Source organism: Epinephelus lanceolatus, chromosome 11 (assembly GCF_041903045.1).
Source record: "Epinephelus lanceolatus isolate andai-2023 chromosome 11, ASM4190304v1, whole genome shotgun sequence".
Lineage (NCBI taxonomy): Eukaryota > Metazoa > Chordata > Actinopteri > Perciformes > Serranidae > Epinephelus > Epinephelus lanceolatus.
This window is the reverse complement of record NC_135744.1, coordinates 28,724,506-28,748,102: the sequence shown is the minus strand read 5'-3', so window position 1 is coordinate 28,748,102 and position 23,597 is coordinate 28,724,506. Positions and strand designations below refer to the sequence as shown.

At 39.1% G+C, this 23,597-nt stretch overlaps 3 protein-coding genes across 4 annotated transcripts; 2 read left to right on the top strand and 1 right to left on the bottom strand.

Annotated features, from left to right (window-relative positions):
* Positions 1–805: 805 nt before the first annotated feature.
* Positions 806–6,797, bottom strand: vps36 (vacuolar protein sorting 36 homolog). Its single transcript, XM_033638733.2, has 14 exons — positions 6,623–6,797; positions 6,359–6,427; positions 6,177–6,247; positions 5,088–5,202; positions 4,862–4,951; positions 4,211–4,297; positions 3,637–3,669; positions 2,974–3,051; positions 2,580–2,714; positions 2,381–2,446; positions 2,173–2,237; positions 1,694–1,778; positions 1,453–1,529; positions 806–1,323 (listed from the first exon to the last, which is right to left on the bottom strand). The coding sequence occupies exons 1-14, from the start codon at positions 6,716–6,718 to the stop codon at positions 1,242–1,244; spliced, it is 1,149 nt and encodes a 382-aa protein (XP_033494624.1). The 5' UTR covers positions 6,719–6,797; the 3' UTR covers positions 806–1,241.
* A 211-nt stretch (positions 6,798–7,008) lies between these two features.
* On the top strand, positions 7,009–16,322 carry proser1 (proline and serine rich 1). Of its 2 annotated transcripts, XM_033610312.2 has the most exons (12): positions 7,009–7,634; positions 7,727–7,792; positions 8,300–8,368; positions 8,610–8,704; positions 8,845–8,938; positions 9,283–9,393; positions 9,943–10,044; positions 10,540–10,618; positions 10,901–10,993; positions 12,222–13,557; positions 14,774–14,915; positions 15,029–16,322. In XM_033610312.2, exons 1-12 carry the CDS (start codon positions 7,590–7,592, stop codon positions 15,152–15,154), a joined length of 2,358 nt encoding a protein of 785 aa, XP_033466203.1. In that variant the 5' UTR covers positions 7,009–7,589; the 3' UTR covers positions 15,155–16,322. The 2 variants fall into 2 exon arrangements, with proteins under 2 accessions (XP_033466203.1, XP_033466212.1); XM_033610321.2 differs by lacking the exon at positions 10,901–10,993.
* Positions 16,323–17,654: 1,332 nt separating this feature from the next.
* stoml3b (stomatin (EPB72)-like 3b) lies at positions 17,655–21,861 on the top strand. The gene is made up of 7 exons (XM_033637430.2): positions 17,655–17,814; positions 20,036–20,139; positions 20,258–20,330; positions 20,509–20,591; positions 20,678–20,881; positions 21,099–21,233; positions 21,324–21,861. The coding sequence occupies exons 1-7, from the start codon at positions 17,751–17,753 to the stop codon at positions 21,510–21,512; spliced, it is 852 nt and encodes a 283-aa protein (XP_033493321.1). The 5' UTR covers positions 17,655–17,750; the 3' UTR covers positions 21,513–21,861.
* Positions 21,862–23,597: the final 1,736 nt, after the last annotated feature.

The following is a 23,597-nucleotide window of genomic DNA, read 5'->3' as shown; positions in this document are numbered from 1 at the left end:
TGATTAGACCTGCCGCAGTTCAGCTATCTAGATTCCTTGAAAACAAATGAGACTATCAATAAGTGAACCACATGGCAGGGTAATCTAATCAGCTGTACAGCTCTGCAGACCTCCATTTTTTCTTCCAGAGAGCCAGCAGAAAACAGGAAGCTTCTCGGGAGATGGAACACCCTTTACTGCTCAGCTCAGCTCACAATGGGAACAAAGACATGTTCTATTCTGTGTGTAAAAAGCCCTACAGGGACACAGAGATTAAAAATAAAAGTACAGTGGTGATGCTTCCAACAGAAAGCATAATGTTTAGACATGAAGCTACTTAGACCAGATGAGATTCAACACAATATGCTCATGTTTCACGCATTCATGACTACATCTGCAGTCACTCTTTATATGATATACTGTGAGTGCATGATGGGATTTTACAGAAACTTGTTTTAAAAGCTTCACTGTGCCAATTAAGAGGGTACTAACCTTTCAGTCTGGCGCCGAAACAGTCAAAACTGGAATTTCTATAACATAACCTCTGCGATGAGGGGATTACTTGCCTGTGAAGTGACATTTGGCAACGTGCCCTACATTTTATTAGCTGTAAACCAAACTGACAGCAGATCAGGTATTTGATTTTATCTCTGTCTTTTCTCAAATGTGTCCCAGACAAAGGCAATTACATTCAAAGACAGTTTCACTGGAGAGGGGGCTAGAATCGTGTTTTGATGAACAAGGCTGAAGATGAAAGGATTCATTGAAACTGGGACATCTAGGCAGGTTCTCTCCCTCCTCAGAAGATGAGACAGCATGAAAAGACTCATTCCTGAATCATTTATTACATCAATTCATATTTTACGTTGGAAATCAGTGGCTATGAGCTTTTCATAACAATCCACACTACTTTAAGAAGGCATAAGCTCTATGACAAGCATGTGTTAAAAAATGTACACTGTATACTCCATAAAGTCAATTTTCCCAAACCCATTTATTACTAAACGCACATGATGATCACTCCATCACTTTTCTGCGTGTACAGTATTTGCATAATCCTGGGCAGTTTGTGAAAAAGTATCTCAGAGTGTAGGTCTTGGACAGAAAATAGAATGTACCCGAGCAGGCACCCTGCTGCTGTGCATTCAGTATGTACATGTTGTGGCTCTGCATCAGTCTATCAACAGAGACACGTAAGCCCAGTTTAAGTCTTTTTTTTTTTTTTTTTTTTTTTAATCTTAACAATAATGACTGTAAACAGGTCAAAAGAGGTTTGGGTAGAATCTCAAACCCTCAACAGAGTCATCCCTACACAGGTGGCCCATCTTCTCAGCCAGCAACAACCTGGAGATGCGGAGGGAGAAGAGAATACGACATGTAGAAATGAGGAACGAGAAACACGTGACTGAATGCAGAAATAAAGAACAAAAATAAAAATGTTACTTTGAGTTTTGTGTTTCTGTGTAAACTTACCGCTCTTTGGACAGAAGAACAGAGAGACCCAGGAGCTTTGCAAACTCCTCTGCTGTCAAAGAGCCTTTGTCTGACACCTGCAGGAGAGGAAGATGATGAGACGACACAAGGAATCAGATAGAAACTTCAAACCTACGGGTTGGTGACTTATCCTGATATTTTTCAAAAATATATATCTATGCTGCTGAATCTGTCTAAAGCACGTCAGTGTCAGTATAATGTTTGTAACTGTAAAGCTTACATTGTCCAGTGCTGATGCTATCATTTCCTCTTCACTGTGAGACTGCAGCTGGACCACCATCACACCACTGTCAAACACACGCAGCCTACAAGGAGGACAAGATGGATGAGGAAATGAGTGTGTGTGAGAGATAGAGACACATTTGTGCTTCATTATCTTTTATGAAGCTAAAGTAGGGAACTCTCTTAATATCAAAAAACACTGTGGGTGTACTAGGATCAGCGTGGTAGGAAAACAGGCCAGTGTTTCTTTTTAAACCACGGGAAGTGACAGGAAATGACAGTTGCAGAGGTCTGGACAATACTTCCAACAACAGGAAGCCAGGCAGGAAGAGCCTGGCCTCTGTGAGGCAGGCGCTAAACCTGCCCTATATTCCTATATAAACACATATCCTGGTCTATACTTACATGAATGTGAATGAAAGCGCACACAGATAACTTAAACAATACGATACAAAGACAAACAAAACTCAAACTCACCTCAACGGGAGCTTCAAAGACTCAAACATCTTGCAAGCGTTTACCAAGTCTTCTGGAGATAAAAGCTGTGGAAAGAGGGAAAAAAAAGTAACCTCAGTATCTGACACTAAAGACATCTGTGCGTAGCAAGAATATATAGATAGCACAGTTGTGACATGATCTACAAAATTCTGCAACTGTTCTGTGTGTGCATCTATGTGAGCTTTACCTCCATCCCTCTAGCACGGTTGACGAGACAGTACACCTCAGTGAGAGCCATCATACCCCCGCGCTCCTGCGAAAGTAGGAGAAATAGAGTCAGAAAGAGACAGAAATAGAAATAGAAAGTAAGGAGATGAATAAAATTATTATTTGATCTTGGCCTGTGTGGATGTAAATGCATGACACATAAAAAAAATGGCACATACCTCCAGAGGGGCCTGTAGCATATCTCCCAGTTGCTTAGCCAGCTGCATATGGTAATGTGTACCTGATCCATATGTTTCTCTTGTAACGGGGTTAGCAATACCCATGCTCAGTAGGTACGATTTAAACCGTATTGTCTGTAAAGTAGAACATAACGTCAATGAAAAGCAAACTACTTAAAAACCAAATTGTGCAATTCAGAGTAAAAACTGCATGCTGTAGAGGCATCTTCATAATAACAGCATCAGTTGTGTGTTTAAGGCTCCAGTGATGTTGGAAAGTATTACTTACAGGATTTTATGAGTAAAAGGTAAACCTTGCTGCATGTGCAGTAATCTGAAACTACATCCATTGTTCTTTTATTTCTGTGTCTGATTATGCCAGTCAAGTTCTTACCTCATCTTCTGTAATGTCTCCTTGCTTGTCTTTGATCTTGTTGGCTATAGATTTAGACAGCTCCACCATCTCTTTGGCCTGTTAGTTAGAGTAGATAATTGTTCAACCAACTGCACCCTGTAGCAGTATATGAGCTTAAAGGAATAATCCACCCATTAAATTATCAATTATTCAGCTTGTTAGCTTAAATTCATGAAGAAAACGTTCTTTCTCTCACGCCTCCAAGGTGAACAAAGAGTCCAAAAATGGAGAAAATTCTTGATAAATTGGAGTAAAGGGGAGTTTGTGTTTGACAACAGCAAAGCTACATCAGTATATCCATTTACAAATTCACACAACTCTTAAATTCAAGATATAGTTTTGCTGTTGTTAAATGCAGCCTCCGTTATTTTCAATTCATCAAGAATTTAGTTTAATTTAGCTTATAGTTTTTTTCATGAATTCAATGTAACACAGGGAAAGTAATTGCTATACAAATTAATAATTTTGTGGGTGTAGTATTCTCTCAACAAAGGTTTGATATGCATGTTTAGGATGTTTAAACAGTCATACAGTATAAATGTCAGTAGGTGAAATATAAAAGGACTTCATAAAGATCTACAATTTTGTTATAAATAAACAACTACAGGAAAATGTGAGCATAAAAAGGAGCACACTCTTTACCTTCACCATCAGCTTGCTGAGGTCCTCAAAGGCCTGTAAAAAGAGACTAAATGGGTAATTGTGTTCAAAAATGTTCACAATTAAATAAACCACAAAACTTCATGGCTACAGATGCAATTTAAATATCATTCCACAGCAGCTCCACCCCTCCTCTGGCTGATGATAAAACTGAACATTCTCCCTCACTGTAAACCCCCCATTTATTTCAATGTCACACTTTTCATAAAGCTTCATACATGCCATCATTATTTATTTAAATTCAATTCACATTCAAGCCATAGATACATATAGTATGTCCAACAGTGGTTGTATAAACACATAACTTCATGATTGTCTAACGAGTGTCACGGCAGCTGTGGTCAGCTTGAATTCATGTCATTTACAATAAATTCCAGTGGTGACAAGTTTTTGGCAGAAAAACAAAACAGATCAAAACATTCACAAAAAATTCCCACTCTGTATTCTCAGTACGTTTAAGGTCATTCTCGTCAAAAGATGGCTAAATACAAAGTTTCAGCTTGGAGCTTTGAGGAGACACATTTCTCAGTATTTCAGTATTTTTGCCTGACAGTACCTCAGAAATGTTTTTGTCTGTTTCTTTCCTCCTCTCCTCTATCTTCCTCTCAATGCCAACAATCCCCACGGCACGTGTCCTTCCTGCCTATACAACCACAAAGGAAAGAAAAACACACGTAGTCAAACACACAGGCAATCCAAAGGAGCCTCAAAGGACGAAGAAAGACAAACAGTGAGGAGGGAACAACTTGTGGTCAACTGCTGTTACAGTATATAAATCATTTTTAGTGACAATTATTTCATAGTGTCTATCAAAAAACAACAACAGAGTGTAACAGCTTATACAGAGGCTTATTTTTACTTTTGTGTGAGATACTTAAATTGTCAATAAAGCCAATTTCTAATAATTGAGCACATAGTGTCACTATCACATATCAGTGAATAGTTAGAGGCAGAAGAAGACTATTCTAACTGTCAAGCCCTTGAATATAGAGACAACACTGCCATCCTGTGGAAGAGAATGTGTTTTGACAGGAGCGTCATTCCCATGTGCATCACCTATTAAACTGCAGTTTGGCTGATACAGTTTAAGTCACGTGGTATGGAAACAAATCGCATGAACTTCTAAAAGAAAAAAAATCCATGAATAACACAGCGGAAAGGAAGAAGTTGTAGTCGGATGAGAACGAGCATCTGTTCAGCTTCTAACCTGAGAGCCAGTTCCTGTGGAGATGGGCTGTGAAACTGGTGTATTCTCCCATCTCTTCTGAGTCATTTCCTCTGACAGCCTCCTGTAAAACTGCAAGCAAATGATACCCTGTCACTTTCAGGTAATATAGAATAAGACACACAGTCTCGCTAAAGAATACTCATTATGAAGTGAACAAAGCTAAAACAAAAAAAGTGAATTAAGCTACTTGTATGGGTGGGACTACCTCAATCTGCCCGTGCTCTTTGAAGGACAGCTTGATGAAAGAGTACTTGCTGTGTTGGTAGGGACCTGGCTCCTTGTTGGCAGGTGCAGGGTGCAGGTGGATAACTATTTTTGCACTACAGGATAAAAGATGCCAATAGTTAATTTACCATTCCCTGCTTGTAGACTGAAATTATTGTTGTTATAAAGAGTAAAAAAAAATCCTAACTCAAGTTCCACCTGCTAGTTTTTTTTTTTTCCCAGAGCCTTTTTTCCCCAAATACAGCCACCAGCCATTGTGTGAACACATTTCCACACTTAATTCATGTGATGACAACTGAGCTACCTTCATGACAAGTGAGCAAACTCTATCTACTGATAGAGACAATGAGATGCCAGGAAAAAAAGCATAAAAAAGCATGTTCCCGCTCATTTTATTCATGTAATACTAAAATCCTATTTCTCATTGACCATAAAACCTTAATTAATAGCCCAGGCTGTTATTTGCTTAAATCACTGAAATCAACAGGGCCTATATTTGGGACAGGTGCCTACATGGGACAGGCCTTTAATTCCTTTCACACAAAACTGTTGCTTGGCAAAGATGGGAAATACCATCAAATTATTTATTTAAACCAGCATGAAAATTACTTGTTTAAAAATTAGATTAGACATCAATTATGAATAATTCATTTGATCTAGCTCTGACAGACAGCTCATCAGAGAGACAGAATTACAGCACTTGAGGATTATAGCACCCAGAATACCAACACAACACCACTTTATCCTGTTAAAACAATATGCACAACTTGGATTAATCTTTACTGAAAAAGCCTTTTGTTTATTTTGATCTGAGGACCCTTACAGACTAAAGGAATATGAATATCTTACAGAGTGATCGAGGAGTTAACACATAATTTAAAGTGGCCCAAAAACTAATTTAAAAAAAAAACTGCTTGGCTACCACACCTGTTTTCTAATTGAGACTGGGGCTTTTATTTGTCAAAATGTGTAGCCTCTCTAGTAAGAGAGACTAGGTGTTTAATTGGGACTAGGCTTTAATTGACGTTTTACAGTATGTAGTTAGAAACCTAAAGATTTATTTCGTCACCTCTTTCCTATTCCTGCAGCCTGCTCCTCAAAGAAGATGATCTGTGACAGGGGCATGGCTATGCAGCATTCCTACAGGTGACAATATAAACACATAATATATCGTTAGAATCAGCACACAAATTGTAAAATTACAAATCTGTGACCAAAAGCACAAATCCCACACAATCACTGCTGTCTTACGTGATTTTTGACGTCCCTCCAGATCAGCCGATGGGTACTCAACAAGGCAACTCCAAGATCCAGCTTAGCCTGGTGCAATGACAGGAAATGACAAGACGTTGTTATTCCATTATATTTTATTACCTAAAACCATAAAGATGTACCTGAACTTCATCAGCATGTCATGTGCACTGTCAATATAGCTGCGTTATTCGACTATTAACAGTGTTCCATGTAAGTTTTAGCTGCTGTGTTGTCAGACCACGAACTTAAACACAACTATACCTTATCATCACCGTCATACAGTCTGACACCTCTTTGCTGGATTACTAAAGTTTCGTTTATTTCTAAGAGCCCATTTGACCACGAAAAGCGGTCCATTTTTAATGTTTAGACAAACAATTGTTCCTTGTTCTGCTCCGCTGCAGAGCCCTAACGTTATTTTATGTTTACTTCCTGTTTGCTGTCCAAACTTTGCCTGCAGAGAAATGCTAAAATAGAACATAAAAAAATCTAAGTTTGGGTAAACTGTACTGTTAATTATGTTCAATACGGATAAAACTTAAGTATTGATTATATTACCCAAACTAGCTGATTTTTTTTTTAAATTTTCATATAACTGGCTACACGTTGTCTTTTGTGACAGGCACCCTCAGAAGGGTCCTTCCCACTGTTGACGTTACCAGCGCCAGCTGTCAGAGGAAGCTAGCTAACCTGCTGTCTTTCCTTGCGCATTATTATGAGTTTAAATGATTTTTTTTCTTTTCCAGTCTCTTTCGTAATTATCGCTAACACTGGATTTTGACTAAACTTGAATGAACAGATGCACGAATATTTATTTTTGGCATTTTATAGCGTATTTGTTTCGCGTCGCTCGGAATTAAGCTAGCTGTAGCTGGCTAGCTTGTTGTTAGCTGCGGATAAATCTGGTGCAGACAGGTTTTTTGCACTGCAGACACAGCTTCTCTTGTTTGGAAGTCATTGTTCATGGGCGGAAAGTTGCACTATATATATAAGGACTGTGAAGAACATGAAGCTTTATGACAGAGCTAATGATTTACTGCGAATATGCGATGCTTTGAAGTATGATTTCGCTGCGTTATGAATTTATATCAGTGACGTATTAGTAAAAACTATTAAGGCATTTTACCTTAAATTTTCTATCTGTTACATTGTAAAAAGTGTATTTACCATTTGCGTGGTATAACAACTGTTCATCGACAAAGGCGAGCGTTTATTTGAATTAATAAACATGGATAAGAAATCATTTGATATAGTCTTGGATGAGATAAGAAAGGTAAGGAGTCTTTAAATCCTAATTGTCTGGCCGATTTAAGATCTGAAATCGTCTCCACTCCGAGGTTTGGTAACTCTTATTCTGTGTTTCAGTGCGTCTTGACCGATCAGCGGATCAAAGCCATAGAGCAGGTGCATGGATATTTCTCCAGTGAGCAGGTAAATGTCCAAACAGCACCACCGTCATGTTTATCCGCAGTGAGAAACTCCGCAGAACCTCCAGCCCAAACTGTGTCTTATCACATGAGATAGGCAGGGCTCCCACACATTTGTTAAACCCTCATAGCTTGTGTGTGTCACGAGGCCCTTACACGGACATTAAATGAAAAGATGGTCCCAAAATGTATCAGTGTCTCTCATATGAAGATCTGACATTAATACTAGTTCTTGACTTACCTTGTAACCAGTGTTGCACATGGGTAGATTTAAAAATTGAATTATCAAATAAATTGAACTTGTGTGTTATGTTGTATTTGATTAGGTCAATGTAAACTGAGGAAAAATATGTAGTTGCAAAAAGGGTTATAACTCATATGGTGTCGAAATGTATTTTTTATAGATAAAATTGGTTGTCGAATTAGTCACGGTCTTTCGTACGACTTTAATACTAGAGCAGTGCAGCTCTGGTGTTATTGTATGTTATAACACTGTCTTGAAAATTTGCAGGTCATTGAGATACTGAAGTATTTCTCATGGGCAGAGCCACAGATCAAAGCCGTTAAAGCTCTGCAGCATGTGAGTAACCAGTTTCAAATGATCTACACCAAAGTTTATGGTTTGCATTGATAAAAAAATGTTTATCCATTTATATTTTGCTAAAAAATATATAATGTAAGTGCAGGAAAACAACAGCAACATAAGTCTTAGTATCAGAAGCTGTAAGAATGTATTGTTTTGTGTGTAAATGCCATCTCTGTCTGTACTTGGTGTGTTTTAAAAGGTTATTTAAATATGTTTCTTCTTCTTTTACCTTTAGAAAATGGTTGCAATCCCTACAACCAAAGTTGCAAATATCCTGAATTGTTTCACTTTCTCAAAAGACAGACTGATTGTCCTGGAACTTATAGCTTTGTGAGTACATTCTGAAAATACATTTAAGCACCCTGAATGGTCTTTAAAACACCATACATCAAATTTTTTATTGTAATATCAGATAATTTGGTTTGATTGCTTGGTTTCTAGTTGAATATTGGATCTCTGTGCCCGTTCAGGAACATTTCAGATGCTCAGAATTATCGTCCTGTGGAGGATCTGTTTCGCATACACCTGTCTGAGAAGAAGCGGGCTCGCAGGATACTGGAGCAAGTACGTTCACCTTTACAAATTCAATTAATGATGTTGTTTGTGTTCTAGGCAGGTTAGCATAGAAACAGTATTTGGTAATTGTATGTCTGGGTATCAAAAGACCTTGTGGAATCCCTTTGGTAGCCTCTTCCCAGGGAATAACCGTTACCTAGTGAGATGTGCAGGGACAAGCCAGTGATGCATTTAGATACTAATAAAGCGAACTAAGATAAAGGTTTTACAATGGTTGTTTTCATGTTTTAATGCATTATCTTTGATATCCAATTAGAATATTTCAATGCATGCTGCAAATCCAAGCAAACACACACACAGTTTCTAAAATATTACTACTTCTGTGTCACTAGGTGTGTAAGGTTGGCTGCAAGGCTCCAGTAGCCATGATCTCTTCCTGTGGTATGATACCAGGAAATCCATACCCTAAAGGCAGACCCAGCCTGGTCAGTGGCACATTCCCTGTAAGTATGCTCATGGAGTTGTAAAGATGTAGATGTAGAAATAGATTTTATCATTAATTTTGATATGTTTGTCTTTATTCTTTAAATCTGCGTTACTTCCATTTCTCAGGAGATAAGTGAACAAAACAAAGTTTAGAATCTATGTGAATTTCACTGCTGTGCATTTCATTTTCAATAAGATAAGCACATAGACATGGTACATGTATGATAACTGTCAGTTTTTATACGGGATTAACAGTATAATGCTAGAACCATATACTAAAGTGTTTTGTAATACGCAAAGTTGGTAAAAGTTATGTAATTAACAGCATTGTGTAAATTTTATATGAAATCTGAATTCAATTAAAGAAGATTACTGGTGATGTTTTACCAGTGTGGCAAAAACTCGGCATACAAAAGAATGAAACTGGGCTGAAATAGATAAATTGTGATACTGATATTATTTCTTTTGCCTTGTGATTTTAATAGAACTAGACAGCAAAAAGTGACAATGTGGCATGCCTTATTTGTCTCCTACCATGTAAAAATGTGTTTCTTTTATGATCATAGGGAATCCCTCCTGTTAAGAAAGATGGCGACAAGAAGGATGACACTTCAAACAGTCTTGAGGGGAAAGGAATTTCTGCTCGCATTATCGGACCATTCAAACCAGTAAGCAAGTGAATGGGAATCACCGACGGGGAATATGTCATATGGCCAGCATGCCCCAGAGAAACCTCATACCTGAGTGACGAGGCCTCATGTGACTAATTACATTGCCTACACATGATAAAACGTTCAACACGCATGTCAAGCCATGGTATATACACTAATGATTAGGTATGGTGAGAGTATCAAATAGACTGAAGTAAAGACTGAATAATAGAGGGTGTGATCAGAAACACATAAGTAACATATGAGGAAGAACACATTAACAGCCATGGTTCACATTCACACTGATTAATGAGGCCATGAAAAATGTTTGACTTCCACTATCCATCAGTTGTCATCATCTTGGAATATGGGGACATGCTATAAAAACTACCACCATCTGCTGTATAACCATACAGAGCAGTGGTTTGTTATATTTTTGGTTTTCACTCAGTGTAATTGATGTGTTAGTTGCCTTTTAACACCTTGTATCATTTTTTTCTTATCCTTTTCTAGTTCCCCTCAACCTACAACCCTCATCGGCCTGTGCCCTACCCTATACCACCGTGCCGACCCCATGCTACCATCGCACCAAGTAAGAAACAACACTTACATACCCATCCCTATCTTCCTGCCATATAACTGAACACTGTACGACTTGTTTTGGATAAGTAAGCTGATATGTAAGTTAGAGGGCTCTCAGACATTTGAAAAATTAATATTGCTGCTTTAAGTGGTTTCAGGTACATTTAGGCATTATCTTACTGCCATGTGGGACTGGTTGAGGTATAGTTAGTAGTGGTGTGCATGATTCTTTGGTTTGTCTGTGTGTATGAATGTGTGGTGGGCGCTGTTAATATTTGCAACTGCCACTCAGGTGCATACAACAACGCAGGCCTTGTTTCTGTGGGAGGGGTTATAACAGCCAACGTTCCCCCTCCCCCCTACAACTCTACCCACAAAGTTGCAGGTATGATTCGATGGAAGCGGGCGCGCGTGTGTGTGCTACAGCAAATAGACACTCCTTGAAGCTTGCTGCCTAACTACCTGGCATGCTGCTTACCTGCGCTTCTCAAGTTTAATGTCTTAATCAGGTTTTAAGGTTGTGCTTCTTACTTCTGGATAACACTGAGTGACCAGAAAAATATGTCCTCCTGTACATTTAATGCAACCAGTACAGCAGCTGTGTACTGGATTCCTTTTATTTAGAGCTGTTAGAGAGATGTCGATTTAATACTGCTGTGATGTTTCAGGGAGATGTTGTTGTATTATATTGCATTACACACAATGCAACCACATTTCAGGTTAATTTGATGTATGTTCTCCTCCGAATTTGAAGGTGAAGTAGGCAAAATGGAAAAAATACAACGCCATAGAGGGTACTGACACGCAAGCAATTGAAACAATGGTCAAAAACATTTTTTTTGCGAGGTTGTTGTATTGTATCTCAGAACAATACACAGGTACTTCTGTTTTCTGGTCAGTCAGTGTGGAAGTATGCTTTGGTGAACTGTGAGGACGGGGTCTTTGGTTGCCTGGACTAGGAACAGCTTCAAACTAATGTCATTAATCTTTTTCTTTCTGGAATCATGCTGTGTGCTGGCATTTAACATGCATCGCTTGGGTTAGCTTATTTTTTTGAATGCACTGTCTTGTCAGTTTTCACAGTTGAAATACATCTTTTAGGGCCTTTGGGGAGATGTGTGGTCAAACGTACAAAGGTTTCTCAACTTGCATTAAAAATTGACAAATGTCCAACACAGTGTTGAGATAAGCACAGTGTCTGACGAAAGTTAATTCCAGGTTACTAGGCTAAATAAATCATTCAAACATTTCCCCAAAGGTAAGAAGAAGACATATTCCAATCTTGAAAATTGTTAGATTTTTCATGTAGTAAGTTGCACGCAGGGATGCTCTCTGGCTATTCCTCCTTGCTGTGTCTCTCCTCTCCTTTTTTAGATGTGAGTGGATTGTTTCTTCTACAATAGTTTGTTGGGTTTCAACCTATTCTGTCTGTGTCCTGGAATGAAATTTGTTTTGAACAATAACACTACTGATCAGAAAAAAATATTTAATGCAACTATGTGGATCTAAATGTATTTCTTTTATTTGTAATTGATCCTAACGCCATATCAGATAATAGTAATCATCATTTTAGATTACCTTTTTCACCAACTCTGAACTTTCTTTCCCTCCAGGCTATGCCAAACCAGGCAATCCACAGCACACCACACCTGGAGTCAACAGCGGGCCCCTCCTTATCCCTCATGGGTCCACGCCTTCTACCCCTGTTCCACCCCAGGCTTCTCCTGCTCAGCCTCCTCCAACAACCCCTATAACACCAGTTTTCCCTGGCATGGTGCCCTCTCACAACCCAAGTGCCCCCTCTCCCTCCCCTGCTCCATCCCCATCTGTGATCAAAGCAGGTCCACAGACCCCCAGTGGCCATGCTACACCTACACCCTCATCTGTCATTAAAGCCCACACACCCTCAGGCACCCCTTGTGGAACTCCTGTCCCTGGCAGCGGAGGCTTCTCCTCTTCCCCCTTCCATGCAGTTTCCCGACCAGGCACCCCTGCTACCTCCCGCAGCGGCCCAGACCTCTTATCTCAGACAAACTCCATGGGCTCAACTCAGCAGAGGGTTTTCTCCCAGTCCACAGACCACCAGTCAGGACCCACCCACCCTGGCATACACTCACAAGCAGGTAACCCCTCTGGGTCAGTGATCCGAAGTTACACCCCCTCTGGACCAACCACTCCAGTTATTCCAAACTGTTCCACCCCAGGCCCCAGTCCCAAACCCTCGCCAGCTCATTCTGCACAGATTCAGGCCGCCATGGCAGTGGCTGGAGCCCTGAACAGACACACTGGAGGTAGTAACAGTGGCAGTAACAGCCCAGTGCCCTCTGCTTTCAAGGGCACCTCTCGTTCTGGCACACCGTCTCTTAGCTCTCTTGTGGTACCAGGTTCTGCGCAGGCTGCCCTGGTACGTTCCCTTGGTCTGTCGCACCCCTCAGGTTCTCCTCAAGTTTCTCTCTCTAGTCCTGTGGCTCTCACCGGCCTCCAAGCTCTGTCCTCCAGCCCAGCACCCACTCATTACCCTGGCCTGTCCCCCTTTTCCTCCCTCTCTTCCGCTCTCCCTAATTCCTCCATGCCTTCATCCATGCCCGCACTACCTCCCACTACCAACATTTCTAACCATCCACCGACCTCCATCTACCCAGGCCTGGCTCCAAACACTGCCCCTGCTGCAGCCTCCCCGTTTGGTCTAGGCCTCACCTCTGGTCCCTCTATATTCCCAGGCCTTCCACCTGGTCCTAACCCCGCTGCCTTCCCAGGGTTAGGGGTTTCAGGAGGGCATAGTGCTGGGAGCCCTGTGCTGTCATCATTCATGGGACTACCAGGGGCCTCTTCATCTTCTGTAGCAGTATCGGTGGCACCGCTGCAGGCAGCAGCAGCAGCTGGAGTTCCATCATCATCTCCAGTGTTACCAGGCTTTGCGTCTGCTTTCAGCTCCAACTTCCAGCCTGGGTATGTGATCCTCAAACATTTTTACTGTCCAGTATACAGAAGCCATGATTTATGAATGATGTAAAATACACATATTGATTTTATATTGATTTCCTACCGTTATTTTATTTAGCCTACAGGAAAAGACCATAGCAGCTACTGAATTTGAATGTAGGTCAGTGTGTGCCAATTGAGCTAGCCATTATATGATATGTCATTGTTTCCACTCAGTGTAAAATGGCTGTAAAAAGAGCATCATAATGCATGTAAACTGATTTTCCACTAAAGGTTTTGTTAGTGGAAACACTGCACCTAAGTGCAAAGTCCACCTGTGTTTCTACTCTCGAGTGTCAGGTGTAGACTTTGGTTTGTCTGGTCTTAAAGAGTTCTATGCCAGTTGGCTAATAGGTGACTGCTGTATAGCCATATATTAAGCATATCATCTTGTCAAACACAATCTTGCTTGTGTTTCACAAGCACACGCCTCACCTTTTGTTGACAGTTCATGCACTCAAGAGGCAGGTGGTGTCCTTCTTGGAAGAGCTAATAAATGAACAAGGAAGTTGTACTTTTTAATGTTTAAAAAAATATATAAACACATGTACAATGATGGTAATTGTCATATCAAACCATACGCCACCTTAAAACTAGTATTTTCCTAATACTCTTATAAGTTATGAGAGAATGTGTCCACTGCCATACATATATTTGTGTATTCATTTAAAATATAAACACACTATTGGTACATACTGTACTGTATACTCATTAGATTTTTAGTTTTAGACATTTTGGTAAATGCGCTTATGCTTTGTGGCAGAGAGTAAGATGAGAGCAGTAACTTCCTGGAGTCTCTGTCTTTTATATGGACTAAACAAACAAGATATAACACGATCATTAGTGAGCTTTAGAGGTGCTGGTGGGTGGATCTTGTTCCTGTTGAACAGGGCCTGGCAAGCTGGCAAGCTAACAGGATGCTGGCTCTAGCTTCATATTCAAAGGGACAGATATGAGAGTTATATAAATTCGTAATATTCTTTGAAATGCAGCTTTTTTAGTTTCTGATGTTGGCAAAAATAAAAGCTTGATCAGAGTTGTATTTTATCACATTAGAATTAAAAACTGCGTCTGTAACTAAGCACTGTAAATAGCATTTTTTTTCACCCAGTAGATGCAGAATAATGTGGAATAATATATTGATAAAATTAAAATAACATTGTGTATATTCTGTGTGTTACAGGTTGAGCAGTGTCCTCCAGCCTTCTGGAAGCAGCGGGTTCCCCTTGCTGTCCTTCCCTGGGGTCACAAGCTTCTCTCCCTCCGCCTCCCCTGCTGCCCTCGGTAGCCTCCACAACCCAGCTATGCAGTCTGCTCTGCTGCAGGTAGACACACACGTAAACGCACACACACACTATTCTCTGGCGGAGAGAGTATTCAAGTATTTGAATGTCGGTTTGATAAAGCCACACTGCTACTTTTCTTTGTCCTGTTCCAGGCTCATCCCACACCTGCTCTGGAGAGCTTTCCTCCTCAGCCCAACAGTTTCACCAACTACCCTCCAGGCCCTGGAAACCCGTTCCCCCTCCAACCAGGCCTGCACCCCCAGTTGGGTTGGCAGTGAAACCCACAGCACACCTTGAAATACGGAGTACACTTACACGCTGACACCTATCGTACACCCTGTCCCACCCCTCAGCAGTTGACACATTTTCTTTTTTTTGGCCTTGAACCCTGAAGAGCACAGGACAGACTGGAGAGTCTTAGTAATGTGTGTGTTATAGCCAGAATGACTTACTACTACCAGAAACACTATGGAGTAAACAAATTTACTACATTATTCAAAGTGAACAGTTGTAAATATCAGTTGTCGAAGTTGTTAGGTTTTAAAAGTAGACCGTGACTGGTTTAAATGTTAGCTGGACTTGGCTGTTTTTAATCGAGTTTATCAACATTTATTAGTGAATAATGAAATATAGAAATGAATTTGAAAAATGTACATGATATCATGTAATGAATTGCCAGTATCCTCATGTAGTATTTCATGTCCAGTCTCGGTGGAAAGGACGTGTATGATACTGATCGATTGTCCTGAATTGAATATTGTATTATGACATGACATTTTTAGGTGACTCATGGTATACTGAGCTATAAGGCGCAGTCATATTTTGAGGTGGGCACACTGCTTCACAATCCTTGTGCTGCATCGAGGGTGGGAGTGCTCTACACAAATACCTGCATCTGCCAGCTCCACTCATATTTGTGTTTTAATTTTTATTAGTGAACACACAATTGTGGCTGTCAGCAGTTTACTGTGATTCAAATTTGACGGATGTCACGATGCTAACACTGTTATTACAGTATTTGACCACATATACTGTATGCAGATGTTTCTGAGAAGAAGCTGATTGATATATGGACTTGAGATATAAAATGTCTGTATTCTTCAGCGATGCTTTGCAACATAGTGAAAACTGTAATTTTACCTCAGTTACTGTACACATCAGTAGACTCAGAGACAGTTGAGAGTGATACACGTATGTTTTATCTGTTTTGCCCTTATTTTTTTGTATTTGCACCTGTTTTATTATTTTGTCAGTAAACTGCTGGTTACTGTAGCTGTTGCTGTATCTCTACTCTGTGTGAAGCCATGCTTATCAGGAAAACCACTTAGTAGATAATAATGACAGCTCGACATGCAGATCCTGAAGTTGAAGGCCAGCTGGTATTTGCTTTTAAAGAGGTGTAGCAATCACCTATTTATGTGTCTTTTTAATAAAATGTCAAAAGACGTTGAAAAGTCTGATAAATTGTAGTGCACTAGGCAAAAAAAGAGCCGGTGAAGGAGCATCTTCATGGTTATACTTTATTATATCAGCAAAGTAATGGTTATAAATAAAGGTTCATGGTCAGAGAAAGACTGAGTTAACAGGATAGTTATAGATGATTAATATGTACTGACAGCTGTGGCATATACCTTAATTGATATGCGGTTATTCTGTTTTCTGTTAGTTTATCCAACCCTCAGTATGATCATTTTTACAACCTACCTAACGTCCATTTAGGGCTCCACACAGTGCTTATCATAAGCGCCTGTAATATTGCTCAACACAGAGGTGATGTCCTCAGTCATGTGTCAATTAGTCATGAGCGACGCCCAACACCCAATCATGGGACCAATTTACACTTTCTATTATTACAGTTTTTTCCATTGTACCCATACTTTGTCTACGACTTCCTTAATCAATAATATTAAATTAATATAATTTTTAATAATTTTGCAAAAGAAAATATATTCTTCAGTTTCTTAAAATCTTAATCTTCAAATATGATAAATTCAATTTCAAGGCACATTTGGTATGATTTATATATTAGTACTGATTTATAGTTTTGGTATTTGTAAGACTTACTCTATTTCACAAGTAGCTGAATTACTATAATATAAATGCTTGCATTTATTTATTTTCCTTAATTTCAGTAAGTTATTTTCAGAATATATTCACCACTGAGTCCTTTACCTTGCTGTTCAGTCTATAGGAAACTAGAGTCAACAAGTGTACAAATATTTGTTTATCCTATTCAACAAATGATGGTCTCTCTGTACCCTCTCCATTTAAAGGAAATGTTGAATTTATCCTATCTGTTCTTTCTGTCTTGTAAGGTATTTAATTTTATTTATTTATGCAGACATCATAAAACATTGAGAACTTTTTAGGTTCTCCACAAAGAGAGTCAATTTTGCTCATTTTATATTCAGCTGCCTTTTAAATAGTTCCCCATTCCAGTAGGAAGTTAAATCAAAGAAAGTGCAGCATTGCATTGTTTATTTCCTCTTCAGAAATATCATCAATAAACAGAATGTGTAGGGCAAAAATAATATATGCCTTTAGTACTATGTATCATTTTATATATTACCAGTATTTTAGATTGCCTTCTTCTTTTTTATGCAACTAAATATGATTTGTTTGTCCTACATTGCTCACACAGAAAACACTCCTACAGGTTTTTTTTTTTTTTACAAACACTGAGATAAATCCAGTTACGTATTAGCATCATGATAAATGCACTTTGTCGATGATCAACTCAGAGTGGGAACCACACCTACTCTGAGCTCCACTGTATTGTAGCATTACAGCTTTAAAAGGCTGGGCGAGTCCCTCCTGATCAAATACACATTTACAAACTCCCTCTCAACGAACTTCCTCTCTCAGTCTCAGCACATGGAAATGGAGGACCAAATGGAAAGCCAGAAGAGAAGAGGGATGAGCAAAGAAGATTTGATATGTAAGATAAACCACATTTTCTTTTCCTGTCTTTTCACCTGAGCTTCAGTGTTATGTAACTGGTTGTGTTAACAAAAAGTAAAATATGATCACAAGACTTGGTTTGAGGCTTAGATCAACAAAGGTGTTCTTTACTCTTCCTTGAAACAGAAGTTCTATATCGAATGTTAGCTACATTGTGGTATTATTGCAAACAGGAGTGTATTATGTATACATATATGGAGTTTACCTGTACAGGTAGAACGCAGCCAGAGAGGTGAGGGCAAAGTAGAACTCCATTGTCATGGAGACAGAAATCACATGTCACTGAGATAAGAGTCCCAAAAGCATGTGACTAAGTGTTTGTGTGTCTCCATGCTCCGTGAGCAGGTAAACAAGGAGCTGTCATGTTACACAATTGAGTTTGAGCTGTGTGTAAACGTCCCTTAATTTGGTTTGCTGATTAGGGCTCGTTTTCACATCACATCGTTTTGCAGCGTAACCATGAACCTGTCAGATGGGATCAAGTGACATAGAACACTGTATACACATCACCTGCATGAATCCACATTCACACAGGTGTTTGATGGTGATACAGCACGAAATCAACATTACATAAATTGGGTGCACAATTTTTAAACCTGTTTAGTTGAGAGTATATACAGATATGATGAAGATTGGCACAGTGTAAGCTATGATTATATTGTAACAATCCTCATAAATTATGCAATACCTTTTCCAGCAAGTATCAGGGATCTTGTGACACAGAGGAAGTGAATTAGCAGGGCTCTCTAATGTGCAATAATGCCTAAAAGTCAGTTTGTGCGCGATAATACTCTCAACATCTCCTTTAGTACAACCACAGGAAGCACATTTCCTGTGGTTTGACCTAGAAAGAGAGGCTTTTGTGTCTTTTAACCATGCTAGGACAAATGAATTTTTAACCTAAGTGGTGCAAAGGCCATAAAGTTAAAGCTTCTTGCAAATTAAAATATATAACCTCAATAAACTGGAGTTTAACAGTGTGACCACGAAGGATTCAGTGTGAAATATCATGGCTTTGTTGCAAACACGCACAGGTGCAGCCATTTGAGCTGGAAACTATGACACGGTGCATCACCACACGGACCTTTCCCTCACTTAATGACTTCTTTCATTACCAAAATAGTAATCCGGGGATCATGTTGCTTTGGTAAACATTTTACTGTTTACACTGTTAAAATGAAAGTCTCTCCGTGTGAGTTTCTCTGTGTGTAAGTTGCTCGTATCGGTGGTAGATCTGAGTTGGATAACAAAGGGAAAAAAATCTGTTGATAGCAGTTAGAAGTCATGTTGTATTATGATTTCAGTTTCACATTCATAGCAGAGGTGGGACCAAGTCATTGTTTTGCAAGTCTTTGCTCCCAAGTCCCAAGTCAAAGCTGAAAAGTCAGGAGATGACTCCCAAGTTCTAAACTTTGAGTTACAAATCCTAAACAGGTCACAATGTGCTCTTCACCACGTGTTGCCGTTTTAACAACAGAGTAATATGTTACTTTTTTTTACTTTAAATACAGTTTAACAAAAAGTTACTTTGTTGTAAGGCTAATATTAGCCAAGCGTTACGTAACTATGTTAATATTTGCCTCAACTTGTTATGCAATTTTTGACCTGTATGTTTTGCATACTGTGATTAATATTTTAATGACTATTGCATAATTTTTGCACATGAAAAACACTTGCGGACTTGCTGGGAATGAAAAGCATAGTTGATTCAGGAAATGAAGGGAAAATAGTTGATTCAAGGCACAGTTTTTAAGTAACATGAGTCATTGGTGGTAAAGTCCAAGTTGAGAAAGTTATCAAATTTGTGTCTAATTTATGTGATGTGAGTCCTGAGTCATAGTATAGTGTGTTTGCCTTTTTAGCAGCTGAGGGTTTGAAGCTTCCCTTAAGGTCTCATGTCTTGTAGTTACAGGGGGCCAAGAGACCTCCATTGTCCTCCATTCCAAAGGGATCCAATGTCATTTCATACTGCTTTCTGATCAGTGACCTTCTGAATTTTTCAGGCAGATGTTCATTATTTCCCCACATTATGCCCCACTGAATCATATCTTGTTTATTCTTGATACAAACCTGTTCACATCTCTTATTTTGCTATAAACAAGGAGGCTTTCCTTGCCGTTTCATATTTGTTTTAGGGTTTTCACAGCACATCATATACACTCAAACACACAGTGTTGTCTTTCTTTCTCTCTCTCTAGCTGAACGAACAGGATCTTTGGGGTGCATTGGTTGGCTCATAGTCATACTGTCGGGCGTTTTCACAATCTGCCTCTTTCCCATCACCATCTGGTTTTGTCTGAAGGTGAGTGAACTCGGTAAATGAGCACAGTGGGTTGAAGAGCAGAAACCGCAATTTCCTTTACTTCAGCAAATCTGAATGTGAAATGAGCTTCAGCTGTGGTCTTCCTGTCATGTTGCAGATTGTTCAGGAGTATGAGCGTGCTGTTATCTTCAGACTGGGTCGCATTACAGACAGGAAGGCTAAAGGACCAGGTAGAAACACTAACAATTTCTATATACTTTTTTTTTTTTTTTTTTTTACAAACTGTAAAAATGAATAAATAATTGCGAGAAAAAATATAATCCTATTTTTCATGGTTAAATTTGGGGTTTATTTTCAGGTTGATTTAAGATAGTAATGCAATTCATGCTTTTTCCCTTTCGTCCACAGGAATTTTCTTTATTTTGCCATGCACTGATTCCTTTGTGAAAGTTGACCTGCGAACAGTTTCATTTGACATCCCACCACAAGAGGTAGGGTCAGTGTTTAGAGCGTCACAAAATGATCTTAGCTCAAATCTGTGGACATACTCACAAACTATTATGTACTTCTGCTCTAGATCCTGACCAAGGACTCAGTCACAGTTTGTGTGGATGGCGTGGTGTACTTCCGGGTCTTTGACCCCATCGCCTCTGTTGCCAATGTGACTAATGCTGACTTCTCCACCCGTCTGCTGGCTCAAACCACCCTCAGAAATGTCCTGGGGACTAAGAACCTGGCTGAGCTCTTGTCTGACCGTGAGGGCATCGCTCACAGCATGCAGGTACAGGAAACTCTCAGGCGGGCTGTACTTAACAAAAGAGATGGTTTCTCTCCAAAAAACAAAAACTGAGAAATAAATTTGCTTTTCCTTGATTTTTCATCTCTGATCGACAGCTTTATGTGTAAAGTTCATCTGTGGATGGTGGATGAAATAATCAGCAAATTAATGACATTGTAAGCTACATGTGTAAGCTGTGCCTCTTTTTTGTCTTTTGCAGTCCAACCTTGATGAAGCCACAGACAACTGGGGAATCAAGGTGGAGCGTGTGGAGATTAAAGATGTGAAGTTGCCACATCAGCTGCAGAGAGCCATGGCTGCTGAGGCAGAGGCTGCACGAGAGGCCAGAGCCAAGGTTAGCACATGCAGCAAGACACGTTCAGTACATGCATACAGTGTTATACAATAATTACCTGTTAATCACAATCTCTCTTTCTGGATGTAGGTGATTGCAGCAGAGGGTGAGATGAACGCATCTCGCGCCCTGAAGGAGGCCTCCCTCGTGATTGCAGAGTCTCCGTCAGCCTTGCAGCTTCGCTACCTGCAGACTCTCAACACCATCGCAGCAGAGAAGAACTCCACCATCATCTTCCCCCTGCCCATGGATGTCTTAAGTCACTTCATGCGGAAGTGATACCTCCGTTTGTTCATCTTGTAAAGTCACTGAAAAAAAAAACATGAATTGAATGGGATCAGGGAACATTTCTATGGCTCCTCGAAAAACAAACGTTCAGGATGCTATTGTTGTATGGTTGACATTTTTTAGATGGATCATGGAAACGCCTGCATGGTTTATATAGTGAAGCTGTGATCCGGTCAGTGCCTACTAACCAATGTGATTTTCTTTGACAAAATTTTCTTTGAAACTGGTATCATATGTTGTTAAAATTATATAATGGATAGTGTGTCTTTCATGATATTATATGATGTAATGTTGATCATTTGCATATTTTGATACTGAATTAAATGTCAAATGTTTAAAACTGTTGAAATTTGTTCTTTGGTCATAAAGCTTACAAAGCATATGTTTATGCTTTTTTCACTTAACTGGCATAGAAAGTGTTGATTTTATCTCTTTACCATTGAACAGTTTCCTTAAAGATAAAAGAGAATAGGGCTTCAGGTTACATTTTTAAATAAGCAGACTCTATGGCAAAAAGAACACTTAATTACTTTTTATTTTTGAAATAACAAATGAAAGAATTTGAAAAATATCAAATAGTGAGGAATTCTTTTTATTAATTTATCCATTATTATATTTATCATTATTCATTTATACAATTTTAGATAAATCCACGGTAAATAAATGAATGTAGATTTTTAAAGGTTACTTTTGGAGTCTTTGATAAATGATTTGAAACCTCTGTTCAAATCTTAAAATAAGAAATAAACACATATACATACATTAATATTATTATGAAGAAGATATACTAATCATTAATACCAGAGGAAAAATTCAATTTTTTTTCACTCTGATGTCACATACACACAGGCCCAAAATATACACACGGACAAACAGGACCATTATATGCATGTCATAGCAAGGGGGCTGCCAATGGAGAGGTTGGCCACCCTCCGGTTCCCAATCCAAGTCCCTATGGACTGAGCTACTGCCTCCCTGATGTGTTACAGTATGTGTTGGCCAATAGTAACAGAGAATATAAGACAGTGTTGTTAGTATCACAACAAAGTTGAAATGTCAGAGCCTTAAAAGTAATAATTTATGACAAGATTAAATTGAAAACAGAGAATAAATTACTGAGAATTTGGAAATATGGAATAGTCCGAGAGTATTAAGTGGATTTCATTAAAGAATGAATGAATGTTAAATAACATTTGATAACATGCATTCAAAGCCTGAGAATATTGAATGGAGCAGAATTCTAAATACTGAATGAAAATCTGACAAACATATGTAGTGTTAGCACACACACAGGTCATAGGCAGCCACAGTGTATCTGCTCAGTGAGTCAGTGGTGGCAACAATTTCACCACGAAACAATTTGTACTTTTAGCAGTGCAATTTGAAGACCAATAATTGTTTAGCATCAAATAATTACATTATGAAATTAATAAGTATATTAATAAATACGGGCAAAATATAAAACCATGAAACTGAAATAGTAAAATTCTGCTGTTTATTCTGTTATTTTATCCTGTCACAGTAATAACTCAGACCCAAATGCAGAGAACACACAGGAGGCAGAGGGGGGTTTAAAAAAAGCATGGTCTTTACTTCAGTCCAAAAAGGTGGTACACAAACAAGGAGTCCAAAAATGTTAAAAAAAACAAAAAAAAAATAGAGACTGCTAGAAAGCTATGACACAAAGGGACAAAGACATGAGGCGCTGGTGGGTACATATACACAGGGATGGCTGAGAGGATAATCAGGGGCAGGTGAGTAAGTGGCAGCAGGTGCAGTTGATGAAAGGCAGGAAAACACAGGAAACGGACACAAGAGGGTAGTACTTCAAAATAAAACAGGAAATATCATACCAAAATCCAGAATGTTGCAGTTTCTTTTCACAAAAACAAAACTAATTTCAGGGTTGTTGTTTTTTCAGTCAAGCAGCCTATATGTCGAAATGTCTTACCTTACTTGTAAGACATTCTCCATTTAATCCCAAGTAAATATTCATTCACTATCCATTAAGAACTGGAAACTATTCTCTACATAGTTCAATTGTAAGCTTGTTCACGTTGAGCCGTGTTCAGCTGA

Excerpts from the sequence above, each read along its gene's own strand:
- vps36 (XM_033638733.2), bottom strand. The coding sequence starts at position 6,718 with ATGGACCGCTTTTCGTGGTCAAATGGGCTCTTAGAAATAAACGAAACT. Across the intron at positions 4,952-5,087 it reads AAGAGCACGGGCAGATTGAG|TTTTACAGGAGGCTGTCAGA; the intron begins GTAGTCCCACCC and ends ATTTGCTTGCAG. Across the intron at positions 1,779-2,172 it reads TCTTTGAAGCTCCCGTTGAG|GCTGCGTGTGTTTGACAGTG; the intron begins GTGAGTTTGAGT and ends TCCTCCTTGTAG.
- stoml3b (XM_033637430.2), top strand. The coding sequence starts at position 17,751 with ATGGAAATGGAGGACCAAATGGAAAGCCAGAAGAGAAGAGGGATGAGC. Across the intron at positions 20,592-20,677 it reads TTGACATCCCACCACAAGAG|ATCCTGACCAAGGACTCAGT; the intron begins GTAGGGTCAGTG and ends CTTCTGCTCTAG. Across the intron at positions 21,234-21,323 it reads CACGAGAGGCCAGAGCCAAG|GTGATTGCAGCAGAGGGTGA; the intron begins GTTAGCACATGC and ends TTCTGGATGTAG.
- proser1 (XM_033610312.2), top strand. The coding sequence starts at position 7,590 with ATGGATAAGAAATCATTTGATATAGTCTTGGATGAGATAAGAAAG. Across the intron at positions 8,369-8,609 it reads CCGTTAAAGCTCTGCAGCAT|AAAATGGTTGCAATCCCTAC; the intron begins GTGAGTAACCAG and ends TTTTACCTTTAG. Across the intron at positions 10,045-10,539 it reads TTATCGGACCATTCAAACCA|TTCCCCTCAACCTACAACCC; the intron begins GTAAGCAAGTGA and ends ATCCTTTTCTAG.